The sequence below is a fragment of the Mustelus asterias genome, chromosome 20 (assembly GCF_964213995.1).
Source record: "Mustelus asterias chromosome 20, sMusAst1.hap1.1, whole genome shotgun sequence".
NCBI classification, from domain to species: Eukaryota; Metazoa; Chordata; class Chondrichthyes; order Carcharhiniformes; family Triakidae; genus Mustelus; species Mustelus asterias.
The window spans coordinates 76,569,697-76,589,008 of NC_135820.1; the positions used below are offsets into that span (position 1 = coordinate 76,569,697).

General features: G+C 43.0%; 1 protein-coding gene across 1 annotated transcript in view; it reads left to right on the forward strand.

The window, feature by feature from the left end:
- Positions 1-19,312, forward strand: part of uqcc1 (ubiquinol-cytochrome c reductase complex assembly factor 1) — a 107,589-nt gene that overhangs the window by 81,700 nt on the left and 6,577 nt on the right. Inside the window, exons 7-8 of the mRNA XM_078236885.1 lie at positions 12,010-12,087; positions 15,471-15,584. Of these exons, the coding sequence (XP_078093011.1) occupies positions 12,010-12,087; positions 15,471-15,584 (192 nt within the window). The remainder of the gene's footprint in view (positions 1-12,009; positions 12,088-15,470; positions 15,585-19,312) is intronic.

The window sequence follows — 19,312 nt, forward strand, 5'->3', positions numbered from 1 at the left end:
CAATGCTCACTTGTTACCTTTTTTTTAATACTTGCAGAAACACTTCCTATCTTTTTATATTACTAGCTAGCTTTCCCTCGTACCTAATTTCTCCCTCATTAGTGGTCTAGTTATTCTTTGCCGGTTTATAAATTGTGTCCCATCTTTTGACCCTCCACTCATTTTCACACTTTTTTTCACTTTGATACTATGCTTAACTCCCTTTGTTAGCACAATTTATGCATCTTTCTCCTAGAGTCTTTCTCACTGGAATGTATCTTTGCTGAATATTATGAAATATCTCCTTAAATGTCTTCCACTGCATCTCTACTGTCAGTACTACCCTGCCTCTGTCTTCAAATCTTTGCAGTTGCCATTATTCCAAAGCTTAGGGAGCAACTGACTCCACAACCAGAAAGGAGATCAGTTATGGACCCAAACATTCTTGAGAACTGTGTCCTGCATTTTTCCTGTGCTTTTGCTGAGCTCAATATTGCTGTTATATACTGTAACAGAGTGAGAGAGGATCATCAAGTGCGCCTGGGCTTTAGAGTTTTGTATTCGCAACAGGTATAATTTTAAGAAGTGATGTAAAATGTCAGAAAAACCAAGGAAGGGACGTATACCTTTAAGAAATCCCTGACCTTAATTGCCTTTAATCAGGACCAATTTCCAGTTTATAAGGATAAAATGTGGGGAAATCATTCAGTGGTGAAGTGGAATTAGGAGAAGAAGAAACTGAGGGGTGAGAAAGTATAGGCTAGAAATTCCAGTTTCTAGCTGCAAATTGGGTGCAGTGTTTTCTACATAATGACAGTGACTGCACCTCAAAAAGTATTTCATTGGCTGTAAAGGATTTTAAGACCTGTGATTGTGAAAGGAGCTATGTAGACGCTGGACTCACCAATGATATTGGAGAAATGAAATCTGGGCTAATATATACCAAGTACGCATATGGGTGGTAAAACCCATAGCTTATCATATACATTTACAAAGGTTGGATATGTTCAACCTGATGCTATGAAGCTGGTACTATGGGTTAGAAAACAACAGAGACCACTTATAACATTCCTGCCATTGGGTTAACTGTATATGGACCAAGATATTCCAAAAAGTTGCTTCCCTGTAGCACACTACACAGTTGTGGCTTTGTTTAAAATGGGAGTATTTATGACCACATTAACTTGGTCGTTTGTGATTGTACTGCCAACTTGGCAACAGACCTTACTGCAGAACGGCAGTGAACCTGTTAGAATTTATTTTTGGTATCATTCAGCCGAGTGTTGTAGAATGGAATACTTGTCCATTTTCACTGCTGGCATTTCCTAGTGCAGCTCAAGTACAAGTTAGATGTAGCCTGGAAGTTCCCTTCGCTCCTTCTCAGCAATGCACCTGTGCAAAAAGATACTGAAAATTTCTTGTTCCCATGGCAAACATCTTTATCTCCACACTAAGCGAATCTGCCAGTTAGTGCCAAATTGCGGGCAGTTGGGCTTGTGGACTGGTGCCCAACAGGAGCTGGATTGAGGATTGCCTTTCCAGCTCCTTTCATTTGGCTTTCCGCTGGTTCCCAAAGGGATATTTTCAGTCCTGGTCTGGGCTGGTTATGAGTCATTGTCTCAAACGCAAAAGGAATGTTTTCACTCATTGTGCTAATTGGCCCCTGAAAACTCTCATTTCTGCTGCTTGTGTCAGCTCCTGGAGGAACATTTGTTATTAAGACAAACGCAGTCAGCTTCTAAACATTTCCAAGTAAGCGCTCTCCTATTGTGGGTTGTGTCCTCAGACTGGCCAATTCTCTCTAAAGTTTAAGGGACCAGCTGTATCTCAGTGGAGGGGGTGATGGATGATTTAAAGCTGTGCTCTCCTGGCTGACCTTCTCTGCACCCTCTGTAAACATGGGCACATCCAAAACACTGTACCCATGTTGCAGCAGATGCCATTTGCTCACTACCCTTGTGCTCACTGACCTACATTAGCACCCAGTCTGGCAACAAGTCGATTTGAAAATTCTCATCCTCTTTTTCAGAACCCTCCCCTCACCTCACCCTCCCTATCTCTGTAGAGCGTGAGCTGAAGCTCAGTTGGTAAAGTTGTGAGTTCAACGTCCACTCCAGGACTTGAGCACTAAAATCAAGGCTGACGCTCCAGTGCAGTGCTGAGGGAGTACTGCACTGTTGGAGGTGTCATTTTTCAGATGAAACTTTAAACTGTGACCATATCTGCTTTCTTAGGTAGCTGTAAAAGATTCCAAGATAGTAATTTGAAGAAGAGAGGGGAGTTCTCCGTGTCCTGGTCAATATTTATCCTTGAAATAGATTATCTGGCCATTATCTCATTGTTTGAGTTTGCTATACACAAATTAGTTGCCGCCTTTTTTATATTACATCAATGATTACTCTTCAAAAAGCAAAGCACTTCATTAGTTGTTTAAGCATTTTGGAACATCCTTTAGTTTTGAAAGGTTCTATGTAATGAATACAAGTCTTTTTCCTCATCCAACCCCAGAACACTCGATCAATGCACTGCTCCCATTCTGGTCTCTTGAGCATTCCGATTTTCATAACTCCATCGTTGGCAACCTTGTTTTCATTTGCTGGGCAGTAAACTCTGGAATTGCCTCCCTAAACCTCTCTGTCTTTTAGCCCTCTCTCCTTTAAGCTGCTTTTTAAAAATTCATTTGTGGGACATGGGCATCACTGACTGGCCAGCATTTATTGTCCATCCCTAGTTGCCCGAGGGTAATTGAGAGTAAACCTGTATTAAAGGCACTTCTTAACCCCTATGGTCGAGAGCTTCAAGTTTCTAAGTGTCCAGAACACCAACATCCTGTCCTGGTCCCTCCATGCCGAGGCTATAGTTAAGAAAGCCCACCAACACCGTTACTTTCTCAGGAGGCTTAGGAAATTCAGCATGTCCGCTACGAGACTCACCAATTTTTACAGATGCACCATGGAAAGGATCCTTTCCAGGTATAGTACAGCTTGGTATGGCTCCTGCTCTGACCAAGACCGTAAGAAACTAAAAAGGGTTGTGAACGTAGCCCAGGCCATCATGCAAACCAGCCTCCCATCCATTGACCCAGTCTATACTTCCCCGCTGCCTTGGAAAAGCAGCCAGCATAATCAAAGAGCCCATGCACGCCGGACATTCTCTCTTCCACCTTCTTCCATCAGGAAAAAAATGCAAAAATTTGAGATCACTTACCAACCTACTCAAGAACAGCTTCTTCCCTGCTGCCATCAGACCTTTGAATATGGACCTACTTAATATTAGGTTATCTCTCTCTACACCCTTTTCTTCTCTGTTATGTACTCTTTGAACGGTATGCTTTGTCTGTATAGCACGCAATAAATGGTGGTTTTCACTGTATCCCAATACATGTGACAATAATAAATCAAATGGAAAAAAAATCTCTGACCAAGCATTTGGTCACCTGTCCTAATATCTCCTCATGTGGTTCAGTGTCAAAGTTTTGTTAACGCCCCTGTGAATTGCCTTAAAATTCTTACTGCATTAAAGGCGCTATATAAGTGCAAGCTATTGTTGTCTGTCTCCGTTTCTGGATGGCAATGCAAAATGGCCAGGAAAGCTCCTCATGGTTCAGCAGGCTGTTCAGTTAAAGCAAATCAAAAGAAAAGTTCCAAATTCCTCTTTTCTAAAACGTTCTGGTAACAAACTCTCGTCCTGATACAGATGGCAGCACAAGTGTAGACACATGGCAACCATTATTAGATGGCTAATGTTTGTTTGAATTTAGGTCATCGAATTCTCTGAGTTTTGAGGTGCGAACTAAATTCTTACCAAAGCTGTTGGTGAGAGGCACCCCTCTTTTTTTAAGCACGTCTCTTAGTTAATCTAGAAAATTTCAACTAAACTTGTCGACAAAGTTTGGGAATCAAAAATTGACACAGCTGTATAAACAACGCAAAGAGCTCCTGACCTCAGCGCTTTCAACTGTTTTAGTCAAGTTTCATATGTACATTTTTTTTAAAAGCCGAAAGATTGATCAAGACTTGAGAATAACTGCAGGTCATTTATCCAGTTTGTTTTTACAGAGCCTTTTGTTTCTAACACTCCCTCGTAAACCTGTATTGATTATTTTAACTCATCAAGCTTAAAACCGTTTCAAATATATTCAGTTGTTAGGTCCACCAATCTCAGATGTGTAACTCTCTGTTTCAAACTCTAACTATGCAGCTATAGAACTTCCTATATGCTGCATTACTTCCACAAGGGACTTGTCAACCCAATGCACCATTCAGTCTCCTGGAAGATTGATTGTTGATCTATAGATACTCCCTGTCTTTTGCACTCCTCAATCTCCTGCAGAGTCCTTGTCAGCACTGCTCAGTCCTATACTTCCCATCCATGTTGAATATCACCTTGGCTGAATGGTAGCATTACACACATTGAACCAGAAGGTGATAGGTTCAAGTTCAACTCTGAAACTTGAGCACATAATGTAGGCTGATATTTCAGTGCTAATACTAAGGTGCATTGTTGGCGTATCTGTTGCAGGGGAATGTTGGACTAGCTGAACAGGTGGATGTAAAAAACACACATGGCACTGCTGAAAGAATACGGTGTTCTCCAAAAGTCTTGACCAACATTCCTTCTCGAATATCTTTCACCAAAACAGATTAATTGGTCATTTCTCCTATTTATAGAATCATACTGCACAGATAGAGGCTATTCATCCCATCATGCCTGTGTTGGCCATTAGAAAATGCTACCCAATTACTCCCACTCCCTTACTCTATTCCCATAGCTCAGCAAATCTTTCCCATTCAAATATATACTCAGTTCTCTCCATAAAGTTATCCCACCCCCAGCCCTATCCCCATAACCCCATACAATTAGCCCACTAATCCCTCTAACCTGCACATCTTGGGACACCTAAAGGGCAATTTAGCATAGCCAATCCACCTAACCTGCACATCTTTGGACTCTGGGAGGAGTCGATTGTCAGAAAAACCCATCTGGTTCACTAATGTTCTTTAGGGAAGAAAATCTGCCGTCCTTACCTGGTCTGGCCTACATGTGACTCCGACTCACAGCAATGTGGTTGATTCTCAACTGCCCTCATACAACTAGCGATGGGCAATAAATGCTGGCCAGCCAGCGACGCCCATGTCCCATGAATGAATTTTTTAAAAACTAGAGGAAACCCTCATACACATGGGGAGAATGCACAAACTCCACACAGTGACCCAAGGCTGGAATTGAACCCAGGTCCCTGGCGCTGTGAGGCAGCAGTGCTAACCACTGTGCCACGAGCCGCCCATAACTGAGTGCCAACCAGTTACTGGTTGGCACTCTAGCTACTGCTAGTGTTCAACTCATAATGTATGCTAGCCTGCCTTCTGCACCACTCGCCCTTTGATGTGAGGGACATGGGGGGGTGGGAGGGAGTATGTTTCATATAACTGAAGTCCCTCGTGACCTGTGTTTTTGTAGGATAATGCTGTGCATGATTATAACTGCCACTGCAATTTAAAACAATTAATTGGCTGCGGAGTTCATCATGAGATCTTGACAGGTTGCACAGTGGTTAGCACTGCTGCCTCACAGCGCCAGGGACTCAGGTTCGAATCCCGGCTTGGGTCACTGTCTGTGTGGAGTTTGCACGTTCTCCCCGTGTCTGCGTGGGTTTCCTCCGGGTGCTCCGGTTTCCTCCTACAGTCTGAAAGACATGCTGGTTAGGTGGATTGGCCATGCTAAATTACCCCTTACTGTCAAGGGGACTAGCTACTAGCTTGGGGTTATGGGAATAGGGCCTGGGTGCAGACCCGATGGGCTGAATGGCCTCTTTCTGCACTGTAGGATTCAATGATTCTATTAGGTGCTATATTGCAAGTTCCTTCTCTTCAAGAACTCTGCCAATAAAGGGTTAAACTTGTAAATTTACAGTTTTTTTCTTCAAAACAAGTCGCCTGAACGAAGATTCCTCATTTTATTCCTCGTTTTCTTACCTCTAGATTCTAAAGAGCTCCAATGTGTAACAGTTCTGTGGGTGATCCACTGTTGTTAATAGTTCCCCTTGGGTTAAGGTTCAGCTTTTGTCCTGTGACCCCTGAATTTGGCACTAAGGACACAAAGACCTCTGATTTTGATTGTATTATGTTATACTAAGGAGCTGTTACAATTTAGACAATGGACTGTATTTTCAATCTTGGACCTGAGACCTAATTGTTTTCGGGTCCTGACCCCACCCCGATCCCACGCCATGCCTGGTTTGGTGATGTGATGCTATTTCAATATGCAAAGCTTCTAATTGCCTTGGAGGCAAGCTCGGTAACTAGTTAGTGGTGGGACAGTGCCTGGAAAAAGAAACAGGCTGTGGAACTCGATGCTCAAAGACAGCAGCCATGGTGGGGCCCTGCAGATTGGAGCAGGCAGGAGGGTGGAGGGCCATTGGCCTCATGGCGTATACAGGTAGTTCAATGGTTAATCATAAGGTCCTGGGTGCTCGCTGTTCAAGCATGGCAATTTTGCACCACTACTTGAACAGTTTGAATCACCTTTTCTTTATTCCCAGCACATTAATCTAGCAGCAACATCACATAATAGCTTTAAAATGGAAGCAAAATGCTGAGGATGCTGGAGATCTGAAATAAAAACAAAGTGTTGGAAAATCCAGCAGGTCTGGGAGCATCAGATTCGAATCAATCTGAACCAATTTCATCAAGAAACTTTTTTGATTTAATTTGATTTGATTTATTATTGCCACATGTATTGGGATACAGTGAAAAGTATTGTTTCTTGTGCACTATACAGACAGAACAAAGAGTACATAGGAGAGAAGGAAAGGAGAGGGAACAGAATATAGTGTTACAGTCATACTAAGGTGGAGAAAAAGATTAACTAAATATAAGGTAGTCCATTCAAAAGTAACTGTTGTAACTGTCAGAAGGAGACCAACAAAGGAGAGTGATATTGGAGTTGAAATGTTAACTCTTTATCTCTCTCCACAGATGCTGACAGCACTTTCTGTCTTTATTTCACATGATGGCTCCTTGCTCCACTCCTGACAGCTGTGCACGAATGTGGCCAAGACCCTTTGCTCTTCCTGTTCACCGCTGTGAAATCTTTTTGCTGGCCCTCTCCAGCCCATTAACAAGCTCATCCGTGAGTTTAACGGGCAGTTAATTGGAGGCGAGCAGATTACTCTCTCCCCTGCACCTCCCCCTTCCTGTGCTGGCTTTGAAAATTGCATCATGTCCTGGAGGCGTTGCCACATTGACATGCCATATTTTCAAAGCACACCTGACCTCAGTGACATGGGCATTTGAAAATTCTGCCCAATGTTTCTGTGGAATGTTTCACAATAAATGTAAACAGTTTGAACAAATTATCACAGGGCTAAAAGGATTTTTTTTCCTCTCGCACTTAATTGTGCTTTCTTTAAGAGCTGGTTCTCTGTGTTTTATTTCTGCTCTTTTATTTTGTCAGTTTATTTAATGAGGCAATATTTTCCCTCCTTGTTGGAGGTTGGCACTCCAGCTACTACTTGCGTTCAACTCGTAATGTGTTCCAGCCTGCCTTCTGCACCACTCGCCCCTTGGTCTGAGGGACATTGGAGTGGGGGGGGATGTTAGGAGAGGGTCTGTTTCACTCAGAGGCGGAAAGGGTACATCAATAAAGCTGCTGCTATTAGTGCAGGAGGGCACGGCAGCCATCAAGAAGGCCAGGGGTTTTCAAGACTCCTTGGATCTTTGCGATATCCTTTAATTGCTCGTTTAAGACACTGACGCATGGAGTTTAACACTGGTGTATAGCAGGCAGCCTGCTCTGCACTTACAATAGCACAAGTTGCCTGTACTGTTCCTGTAAGGTGACAAGCAAAGCCACCATTGCTGGACGATAAGATTTACTGGTGTGATTGGTGGTGAAGTGCTAAGTTTGCGATCCGGCAGAGCTAACTCTGATACACATTGTAAAGTCCAATAAAAAGTTTATAAACTTTTCTGTAAGCAATTTCAGACATCTTTTTATATAAAATTTTAACTTGCTGTATATTGGTGGGATGCCAGAAATGTACTTATTTCAACAGCCACGTGGGATATGTTTCAGGACAAACAGTCAGGCGTTAAACAGTGTTATGATGTGTAATCCACTATTGAGCTGTTTGCTTAACTGCACTAGAAATTTACACAAGGATAGTACTGAGTTAACAGGAAGGAATATAACCAGTTTAGACAGCAAATGGTTTGGGTTTTCCGTGAATATTAATGTGGCAGAAATATTCACTTATCAGGGAACTTACTGTGTTCTTTGGCTTTGCTACATTTGCCTGAAGGTGACTAGCACATGCTTCCGAGGTTTCGGATTTTTCCTATATATCTTTCTTTAAAAAAGGTCGATAGTTTAACTGCCAATAGCTGGAGCCTTTCCTTACCTGCACCTGGAACCTATTCTGCACAAACAGTATTAAGGATTTACTAAATTAGGAAAGTGGAACCTCGGAATATGGCACTTAAATCTGAATTCTTTTTACTTGTCTTCCATTACATCACAAGACAAAATCCCAACCCCATGTTGTTTTGCAGAGCTGGGAGCCCTCCATTTGTTCAATGGTTGGGGAAAACTCCCATTGCTCAGGAAGTAGAGATCAGTCCCTCTTTGCCCACTGCGTAAGGATCAACCCCTCTTTGTCCAGTGCATAGGGATCAACCCCTCTGCCCAGTGCGTAGGGATCAACTCCTCTTTGCCCAGGGATCTCCCCTTTTACCCACTGGATAAGGATCTTTCCCCTGCTTGCACAATGGAGAATGATCCTCCTTTTTTGCCAGTGGATATGGATCAATGGGAGAGTGGTATGGGAATCTTTATTCTTTTAAATTCATTTTATGGGATGGGGACATCGTTGGCTGGAGCAGCAGCGCTAACCACTGTGCCACCGTGAGTGCTGCAAAGCTGCAATGATGACTTGAGTTGGAAACTAACATTGAGTAAAACGTTGGTCAGGTGATGCCCCTGTGCTCACGGAATCCTGTCTCCAGCAGGAGCCGATGCCTTTAAAAGAGAGGAATTAGGTAATGAAAATCACCAGGAGGGAAAGATAATGTTGCAGAAATGAGCACAACACCAGGTTAAAGTCCAACAGGTTTATTTGGTAGCAAATACCATAAGCTTTCGGAGCGCTGCCCCTTCATCAGATGGAGTGGATATCTGTTCTCAAACAGTGCAAACAGACACAGAAATCAAATTACAGAATACTGATTAGAATGCAAATCTCTACAGCCAGCCAGGTCTTAAATGTACAGACAATGTGGGTGGAGGGAGCATTCAACACAGGTTAAAGAGATGTGTATTGGCTCCAGACAGAACAGCTAGTGAAATTCTGCAAGTTCAGGAGGCAAGCTGTGGGGGTTACTGATAATGTGACATAAATCCAACATCCCGGTTTAGGCCGTCCTCATGTGTGCGGAACTTGGCTATCAGTTTCTGCTCAGCGACTCTGCGCTGTCATGTGTCGTGAAGGCCGCCTTGGAGAACGCTTACCTGAAGATCCAAGGCTGAATGCCCGTGACTGCTGAAGTGCTCCCCCACAGGAAGAGAACAGTCTTGCCTGGTGATTGTCGAGCTGTGTTCATTCATCCGTTGTCGTAGCGTCTGCATGGTTTCTCTGCATGCATGCACTCTGCATGCAATTTTACAACTCATCCGCTTCATCCTGGACCACAATATCTTCACCTTCAACAACCAGTTCTTCATCCAGACACACGGAACAGCCATGGGGACAAAATTCGCACCTCAATATGCCAACATCTTCATGCACAGGTTCGAACAAGACTTCTTCACCGCACAGGACCTTCAACCGATGCTATACACTAGATACATCGATGACATTTTCTTCCTTTGGAGTCATGGTGAGCAATCACTGAAACAACTATATGATGACATCATCAAGTTCCATCCCACCATCAGACTCACCATGGACTACTCTCCGGAATCGGTTGCATTCTTGGACACACGCATCTCCATTAAGGACGGTCACCTCAGCACCTCACTGTACCGCAAGCCCACGGATAACCTCATGATGCTCCACTTCTCCAGCGTCCACCCTAAACACGTAAAAGAAGCCATCCCCTACGGACAAGCCCTCCGAATACACAGGATCTGCTCGGATGAGGAGGATCGCAGCAGACACCTCCAGACGCTGAAAGATGCTCTCATAAGAGTAGGATATGGCGCTCGCCTCATCGATCAACAGTTCCGAGGCGCCACAGCGAAAAACCGCACCGACCTCCTCAGAAGACAAACACGGGACACGGTGGACAGAGTACCCTTCGTCGTCCAGTACTTCCCCGGAGCAGAGAAGTTATGGCATCTCCTCCGGAGCCTTCAACATGACATTGATGAAGACGAACATCTCGCCAAGGCCATCCCCACACCCCCACTTCTTGCCTTCAAACAACCACGCAACCTCAAACAGACCATTGTCCGCAGCAAACTACCCAGCCTTCAGGAGAACAGTGACCACGACACCACACAACCCTGCCACAGCAACCTCTGCAAGACGTGCCGGATCATCGACACGGATGCCATCATCTCACGTGAGAACACCATCTACCAGGCACACGGTACTTACTCTTGCAACTCGGCAAACGTTGTCTACCTGATACGCTGCAAGAAAGGATGTCCCGAGGCATGGTACATTGGGGAAACCATGCAGATGCTACGACAACGGATGAATGAACACCGCTCGACAATCACCAGGCAAGACTGTTCTCTTCCTGTGGGGGAGCACTTCAGCAGTCACGGGCATTCAGCCTTGGATCTTCAGGTAAGCGTTCTCCAAGGCAGCCTTCACGACACACGACAGCGCAGAGTCGCTGAGCAGAAACTGATAGCCAAGTTCCGCACACATGAGGACGGCCTAAACCGGGATGTTGGATTTATGTCACATTATCAGTAACCCCCACAGCTTGCCTCCTGAACTTGCAGAATTTCACTAGCTGTTCTGTCTGGAGACAATACACATCTCTTTAACCTGTGTTGAATGCTCCCTCCACCCACATTGTCTGTACATTTAAGACCTGGCTGGCTGTAGAGATTTGCATTCTAATCAGTATTCTGTAATTTGATTTCTGTGTCTGTTTGCACTGTTTGAGAACAGATATCCACTCCATCTGACGAAGGAGCTGTGCTCCGAAAGCTTATGGTATTTGTTACCAAATAAACCTGTTGGACTTTAACCTGGTGTTGTGAGACTTCTTACTGTGCTTACCCCAGTCCAACGCCGGCATCTCCACAGCAGAAATGAGCAAGCAGCATTGTAAAACCACCAGCACCTTTCAGCCCGTCCCCCGAGCACTGTCCCAACTTTACAATCCTTCAAGGGTGAAGAAAATGTGAAATAGAAGATCTGCAGCTAGAAGTTGAGGTGTGAGGTTGGTCTGATTTGGAACTGATGTGGGGAGTAAAGGATTGACGTTATTTCTGTGTGTGTAAGGACATTTGGTGAGGAGCATCGTAACCATCTTCCCGTGGCATTGGTCTGTTCATTCACTGCAAATAAGTTAATCCTCAGCTTTGAACACCACCTTGCAGGGGAAGAACATTTGCCCATGTCTGAAATATATGCAAACTGGGCTTACTCCAATTTCCTATGCGTCTGTGATTCCTCTGTGTTACCTCTTCATTTCACCCAGTGAAATACACAGTGTGTCTTTGTTTTTTACTTATGGAGAAGGGGCAGGGTAAAAACGAAAGGCTGGTGAGTGCTGCAAAGCTGCAATAAAAGGAAAATGTATTATACAGAATATACGGGATAGAAACAGGCCACTCAGCCCAGCAAGAACTTGATGGCATTTGTACGATACTCGAGCAGCACATGGTGTAAGGCAACCAGTTATTGGTAAGCATTTCAGGACACGTGGAACCTGTTGTTGTCTACTCCTGGGTGTCACTGAATTTGACCATATCACGATATCTGTTTACTTCTAATCAGATCTCTCCACTAAAGAAAAAGTATAAAATAATTGCCAAACATTAATTTATGGTACCATTTATGCCCCTCAGATCGATTCCATTGTCTTGAAAGAGAATATAAAAGTTATGACGGAAAACTTCTATGCAGCGATTTTTGGATATGATGAGGTGAGTGTTGAATTTCCTTGAAGTCCTGGCCATTGGCGGGGGATTTTTAATTTGAAGGTTTGTATGTTCATTGTGTGCCCGGGTGGTGACAGTGTGCCTGCGAGGTGGTGGTGGCGTACCCGGGTGGTGGTGTGCCCACAAGATGGCGTTGTGCCCGGGGTGGCAGCTGCGTGCCCGGGTTTGTCACCTTAATATTAGAACTGGGCAATTCAGGGCCAATGCCAGGAAACGTTTCCTTTTACAAAGGTTGGTGGAAGTTTTGAACTCGCTCTTCCAAAATGCTGCTGAGTTTAAGAGAAGTCAGCTGAAAATTTCAAAATTGAGCTTGATAGATTTTTGATTGGCCAAGAGAGGAATATTGTGTGAAATGGAGCCAAAGTGGGTAAATGGAGTTGAGATGCAGCTCCGATTGAACGGCCAAACAGGCTTGAAGGGGCTGAACGACCTCATGTTCCAATGCAACTTTCTGTTCAAACTCTCAAATGAAGAGTAACCACTTCAGTGAGATACTAGGGCATGAATGTTGTTTAGAACGTCCACGAAGGAGGTGAGGAAAGTTGTGGATGAGAAACTCTGAGAAAATATGAAGTATAGACTTCGTATTTAGTTTATTTAAAAATCATAGAAATGTTATGTCACGGGAGAAGGCCACTTGGCCCATCATCTCCCAGCCTAATCCCACTTTCCAGCATTTGCTCTGTAGCCCTGCAGCTTACGCACTCAGGTGCACATCTAAGCACCTTTTAAATGAAATGAAGTTTTCTGTCTCTACCATGCTTTTAGGCAATGAGTTCTAGACTCCTGCCATTCACCACATTATCAGAAGGACATGGAAGCTTTGGAGAGAGTGCCAAGAAGGTTCACCAGGATGTTGCCTGGTCTCGAGGGTGTTGGCTATGAGAAGAGGGTGAATAAACTAGGATTGTTTTCACTGGAAAGACTGAGGCTGAGGGGAGACCTGATAGAGGTCTACAAAATTATGAGAGGCATAGACAGGGTGGATAGTCAGAGGCTTTTTCCCAGGGTGGAAGTGTCAATTACAAGGGGGCACAGGTTCAAGATGAGAGGGGGAAAGTTTAAGGGGGATGTGCGAGGAAAGTTTTTCACGCAGAGAGTGGTGGGTGCCTGGAACGCACTGCCAGAGGAGGTGATGGAAGCAGGCACATTAGCAACATTTAAGAGGCGTCTGATTGGGTACATGAATAGGGAGGAAATAAAGGGATACGGACTGAGTAAGGTCAGAAGTTATTTTTAGTTTAGTTTCGGCATCGTGATCGGCACAGGCTTGGAGTACTTTTCTTTGTTCTTAGTTTATTCGCATCTGGAGGTTGAGATGCAATTAATGCTTTTTATGCTTTGCATAATTTATTGCACAGAGCAATGGGCTGTTATAATATGGCTGGTTACAAAATATTTACAGCAGAGAAACTGAACTGCAGGTATTTATGCTGTACGTGAACCTCCTCCGATCTTTCTTCATCCCATCCTATCGGCCTTCCTTTCCTCCCTCATCTGTTTTATCTAATTGTTTCTTGCATTGCATCTGAACTGTTCAGTGTGTGGAATTCGACACTCCAACCACTCCCTGGATAAAGATGGCTCTCTCGAACTGCCTGTTGGATTTATTAATAACCATCTTATATAGATGGTCCCTGGTTCTGTTTATACCTTGGTGATTATGGATGTTCACTCCTGATGTGACCTCTATGACCTCCTCTCTTTTGCCATTTAAGCTTCATGTGTGCTTTAACTGTAAAGTATTAAAATAATACAACTTCCATCAAAAAGCCTGGGTCAGAACAAGCCTGCACTGTGTTTCTAAACCAAAATCATTTGGCATTGGTTTGTCTTATTTGGAAGTAATCTCATGAAATACCACTTATACATTTCCTTGCTTTCTTTATACTGCTTCCTTGAGCCAAGAACTGAGGAGGAAAAAATGAGTGGATCCTGATCCCATTCCGTGGGTCCTGTTCTCTCTGTGGCCACTGAATATGTTTGAGGGGTGTTCTGATTATTTCCCTGTGGAAGGGGCTTCACGGTACAAACTAGTATCAATTTGGGCTTTTGCCAGTAGGATTGTTCTATGAATGGAAATGTCATGCATGTGGTAACCTTTCTCAGTATTAGGACGGTGCAATGAAGCTTGTACCATCTGCTGGACATTGAGTGTATTTCTCCATTTTTATATGTAGAATATATTTTTCTATTCAGCACCCTGATCTTTTTCTTTCATTGTTTATGTGTCAGCTTTGGCTCAGTGATAGCTTTGACTGAGTGAGAAGGTTGTGGGTTCATGGTCACAGGACATCTCGAGGTGTTTTACTTTTTCAGTGTTGAAATGCAATAGTCAGTGGACACACAGCAAGCCTCCACTAACAGTCAATAGATAATGGCCAGTTAGTCTGTTTTAAAGGTTGGTTGAGGGATAGGTGTTAGCCAGGACACCAGGGAAAACTCCCCTGCTTCTTGGAGATAGTGAGAAGGCAGAGCAGCCATGGTTTAATGTCTCATCTCCCTCAGTACTGCACTGGAAGTGTTGAGAATAATATTGTGCTTACCGTACTCTAAAATCTCCAAGCTGCAGACTTGGGTGAAAGAGTGCCACCTCTTGAGTCACAGCTGACACCTTAAAAGAACCTTATTCTTTTTTAAATTCTTTTTGTTTTTGTATTCGTTCATGGTTTGTGGCCGCTGCTGGCTGGCCAGCATTTATTGCTGATCCTGAATTGTTCTTGAACTGAGTGGCTTGCTCAGCCGTTTCAGAGGGCAGTGAGAGTCAACCACATTTATTCATGTGGCAGTGTTTGAAAACAAGGGTATTCGCTGAGTCTGGTTAAGGACTGAACATGACAGATTCCCTCCATGAAAATCCATCCTGCCAAAACACTTACTGGAAGAATTGGTGCTTGGATGGGATACTTTCAACCAACATTCCAGCCTCAATGAATCCCATTATTTATTTAGGTAATGATTACAGTGTTGTGATGTGAGTGTCACTGGCAAGGCCAACATTTGTTTCCCATCCCTAATCACTCATGAGAGCAGTTAACCACATTGAATGAAACAATTAGTGATATTTCAAGATAAGGGATTATCAAGGTATGTAAATGCAAGTATTGAGATTTGTTAGGTTATATGTGCTCTGATATGAATTATATTCCAGAGGTGGGTGCGCAAGCATAACTATAATATCCTATTGGCTTATAGTCATCCCTTACTTTCTAAAATGTGTATAGGTTGAGAGAAAAAGGCATTCATATTTTTTCCCTGCCATGTGTTGTCACTAAGAGTTTTAACAACATCTCCACATCTCCACATGTGGCATCTCCACATCATGTGTTGTCACTGACAGACACTTCTTTCATTTTGTTTCCTTTCAGGGAATTTTATCAGATGACCGTGTGTTAGCTGCATCTCTCTGGCGACACCTTTTCAATAAGCAGTGTGAGGACCCGGGACAGTTGGAGCTAATGGTGGAATATGTACGCAAACAGGTCAGCAATAGTGAAACAAAATTGAGCAAGTAACTGCGATGTTTTACAGAATCAGAATTTCACTTCAGCACTTGCTGTAACTTTATCGGGTGTTGATGAAACCACAGCTGGAACACTGTGCACAGTTTTGGTCTCCACATCGAAGGAAGGATATACTTGCCTTGGAGGCAATATTGCAAGGCTCACTTAGATTGGTTACTGCAATGAAAGGATTGCCTATGATTAGGGCTGAGTAAATTGGGTCTGTATTCTCTGGAGATTGGCAGAATGAGAGGTGATCTCTTTGAAATTGTTACAACCCGCATTAACACTGAAAGCTTTCAAAAAGAGATATGAATTTCCCAGCAACTGACATTAAGAATCATGTGGTGAAATCTTGTGTTTTAAGACTTCTGTTGTAACAAACGAGCTAAAAACAACATAGACTAAACATTACTTAACAGGCAATACCTCAAACTGAAGAGAAGGTACTTCCACATTAACTAACGCAACTGAAATACTGTATGACCCATTTATATGTTATGTCATGCTCCCAGCAGCTACGTAGTCTTGAAGATCAAGTCCCACACTCCTCTCAGCCTTTCAGTAGGCTCCCTCTTTTCTGCCACGTCAGGGCGAATCTTCCAAAGTCCCTTTGAAAGTTGTTCTGCTCAGAATTCTGAGCATCCAGCATTAAGACCCATTCTGACAACTCCTCGGTCCTTAATCTCCCCAAGCCCCTCCTCTTTGAACAGAGAACCATCTCTCACCAGCATTCTGCTGAGTGGTTAACACAAAGCAGTCTTCTCCTCTACTTTTCACAGCAGCAACTGTTTTTGTCTCCCTTTCCTGGTCTCGGTATCCTTGAGTAGAAAACCAGCTTCCCCTCTTTTGTGTCAAGGTATGAAAATTAGCTCTTGATTTTCAATAGGTTTCAGCCTGGGTCTCTTTCCCCATGTCAACCAAATCACAGAGGCCTGTCTCTGAGCAGAGCTTAATATGATCTCCCATCCCCTCACTCAGGACATTCTATTTCACTTTAAATTAGAGGAAGAATTAATAACATGAATACTTTGTAAAGCTTTGCATTCATAACAAACATACAAGATTATGACAAGACTTGACAGGATAGACACTGAGAATTTGTGTCTGCTAGCTGTGGAATCCAAATCAGGGAACACAGTCACAGGGTAAGGGGCAATCATTTAGGACTGAAATGAGGAGACCTTTCTTCACTAAGAAAGTTGTGAATCTTTGGGACTATCTGCCCCAGAGGATATGTAAGCTCCATTGTTAAATATATTCAGCGCGGTGATGGAGGGATTTTTTGGTGTCTTTGGGAATCAAGGGATATGGGGAGCAGGCGGGAAAGTGGAGTTGAGGCAGAAGATCAGTCATTGTATTGAATGTTGGAGCAGGCTCGAGGGACCATGCGGTTTGCTCCTTATGGTAGGAGGTCATTCAACTGACTGCTCCTGTGGAAGCTTCCTGAAAGAGTTATCTACATGCTCCCACTTCCCTGTCCTTTCGCTAAACCCATAAAATCTTTCTTTTTCTTTTCTTTTTAATAGCCAGTATCGATTCTGCTTCAGGTGGATTATTACATAGTCTTAACAACATGCTGCATATGATAGCAAAGTCCTCAACCTCTCCTGGCATTGTTTTAGTAGTAACATTAAATTGGTGCCCTCAAGTTAACCTTTCACTGGCCAATGAAAATGGCTCTTTCTGGTTTATTTTATCAAGACTTCTCAGGATTTTGAATTTCTTAGCGGATCTCCTCTTAACCTTTTTTACTCTAATTTTTAAATTCATTGATGGAATGTAGGCATCGCTGGTAAGATCATCACTAATTGCTCTTCAGAAGATGATGGTGAATAACCTTTTGGAACACAACTGAAGAACATTAGTGAACCAGATTTTTTTAAATCCAATAGTTTCATAGTCACCATTACTGATACTGGTATTTTTAAAATCCTGGATTTAATTAATTGAATTTAAATTCCCTAATTACCTTGGTGGGATTTGAACCCATATCTCCAGGTCATGAGTCTAGGCCTCTGGATTATGAACCCAGCAGCATAATCACTACGTTACCATATCCTTAAATGGAAAGAGCCACAGTTTCTCTTATTACAACTAAAGCATTTTCTCCCTGGTATTACCCAAATGACTCTCTCCTGCTCTCCTCACATGGTCTTCACATCCCAAAATAAGTTGTGCTTATCTGGACAGTATATAATAACTGCTCTAACCAATGAGTTGTTTCTATTGATTCAGTGGCGAACAGATCAGCACAACTGTAAGCTTCAAATTACGATAATGTTGATCTATGGCTTAGGATATCCCAGTCAGCAAACAAACAAGAGCTAAGATCTTGATAAAATGCTTACTCAATGATTAAGTGTTAAAATCCAACATGAGCTGCCCTATAGCGTTCAACATAAATGCGTTGGAGAAAACATAACTCACGTTTCTGTTCATGCTTTTGTGTCAGCTGTGGGCCCACTGGGTAGCTTTCCCATCCCGAGTCAGAAGATTGTGGTTTTAAGTCCGACTCCAGGAACCTGAACATCAGAATCTAGGCTGGCACTCCAGTGCAGTACTGAAGGAGAGCTGCGGTGTTGGTGGTGCTGTTTTTCAGATGAAATGTTAAACTGAGGTGCCCTCCATCCTCTCTGGCGGACACAAGAGATCCCATGGCTCTATTTCAAATTGGAACAATGCCCTAGTTAATATTTACCTCCCAATCAACATCGCTAAAAAAAACACAGATTATCTAGTCATTATCACATTGCGGTTTGAGGGAGTTTTTACTGTGTGCCAACTGGCTGCTGGGTTTCCTATATTAAAGCAGTGACGGCACTTCAGAAGTACTTTGTTGGGTGTTAAGCACTTTGGGTCATCCTGAGATTGCGAACACCATTTGATAAATGTAAGTCTTCCTCTCTAGTCTGTTTTCAGTTTATGCTCACTGTTATCCTTGCAAATTCTGTCAAGTATTTGTTAAATCATAGCACCATACAGTGTCTGTACTCCTGAGTATGTACAAAATATCATCCTGATGCTGTGCTATTCCTCCGCATACTGACATTGCAGTATAAAGATATTCTAGTAATTGGCCAATGAATCAATCTGCTACACAGCAAAGGATTGTGAGAAATCCATTATATATTTTGGTTCTAGTAACATTATGATATAACTAATTCATTAACTTTTCATGAAACACTCTGGTAATGTTCCCAATTAGAAAATGTTTTACAGATGATTCTAATCACCAATTGCATAACTTGTGGGCAAAGTGTGGTATATTATTTTGGATATTATGCAACTATTTAATCAGTGATTAGCCTAACTTCAAAATTGCGTTGATTTATGAAGTTTCAACAGCATACATTTAAACGAGGGACCTTGCACATTTTACAATCCTGGGATGTCCCATTACACTTTATAAGTTGAGTTGGTCATTGTTGTAATGGATGGAACATAAGAGCAAGCTCCCACAAACAGCAATAAGTTAAATTACCAGATAATCTGTTATGGTGATTGAAGAATAAATATTGGTGAGAAAACTAGGGGTAACTCGCCTGCTTTTCTTTGAAACAGTGACACCTGAGGTGAGATATGACCACAAGAAATAGGAGCAGAAATCAACCATGTGGCCTATTGAGCCTGCTTTGCAATTCCATCTGATCATAGCTGATCTTGAGCTTCAATCCCATCTTTCTTCCTGCTCCCCATTTTCCTTA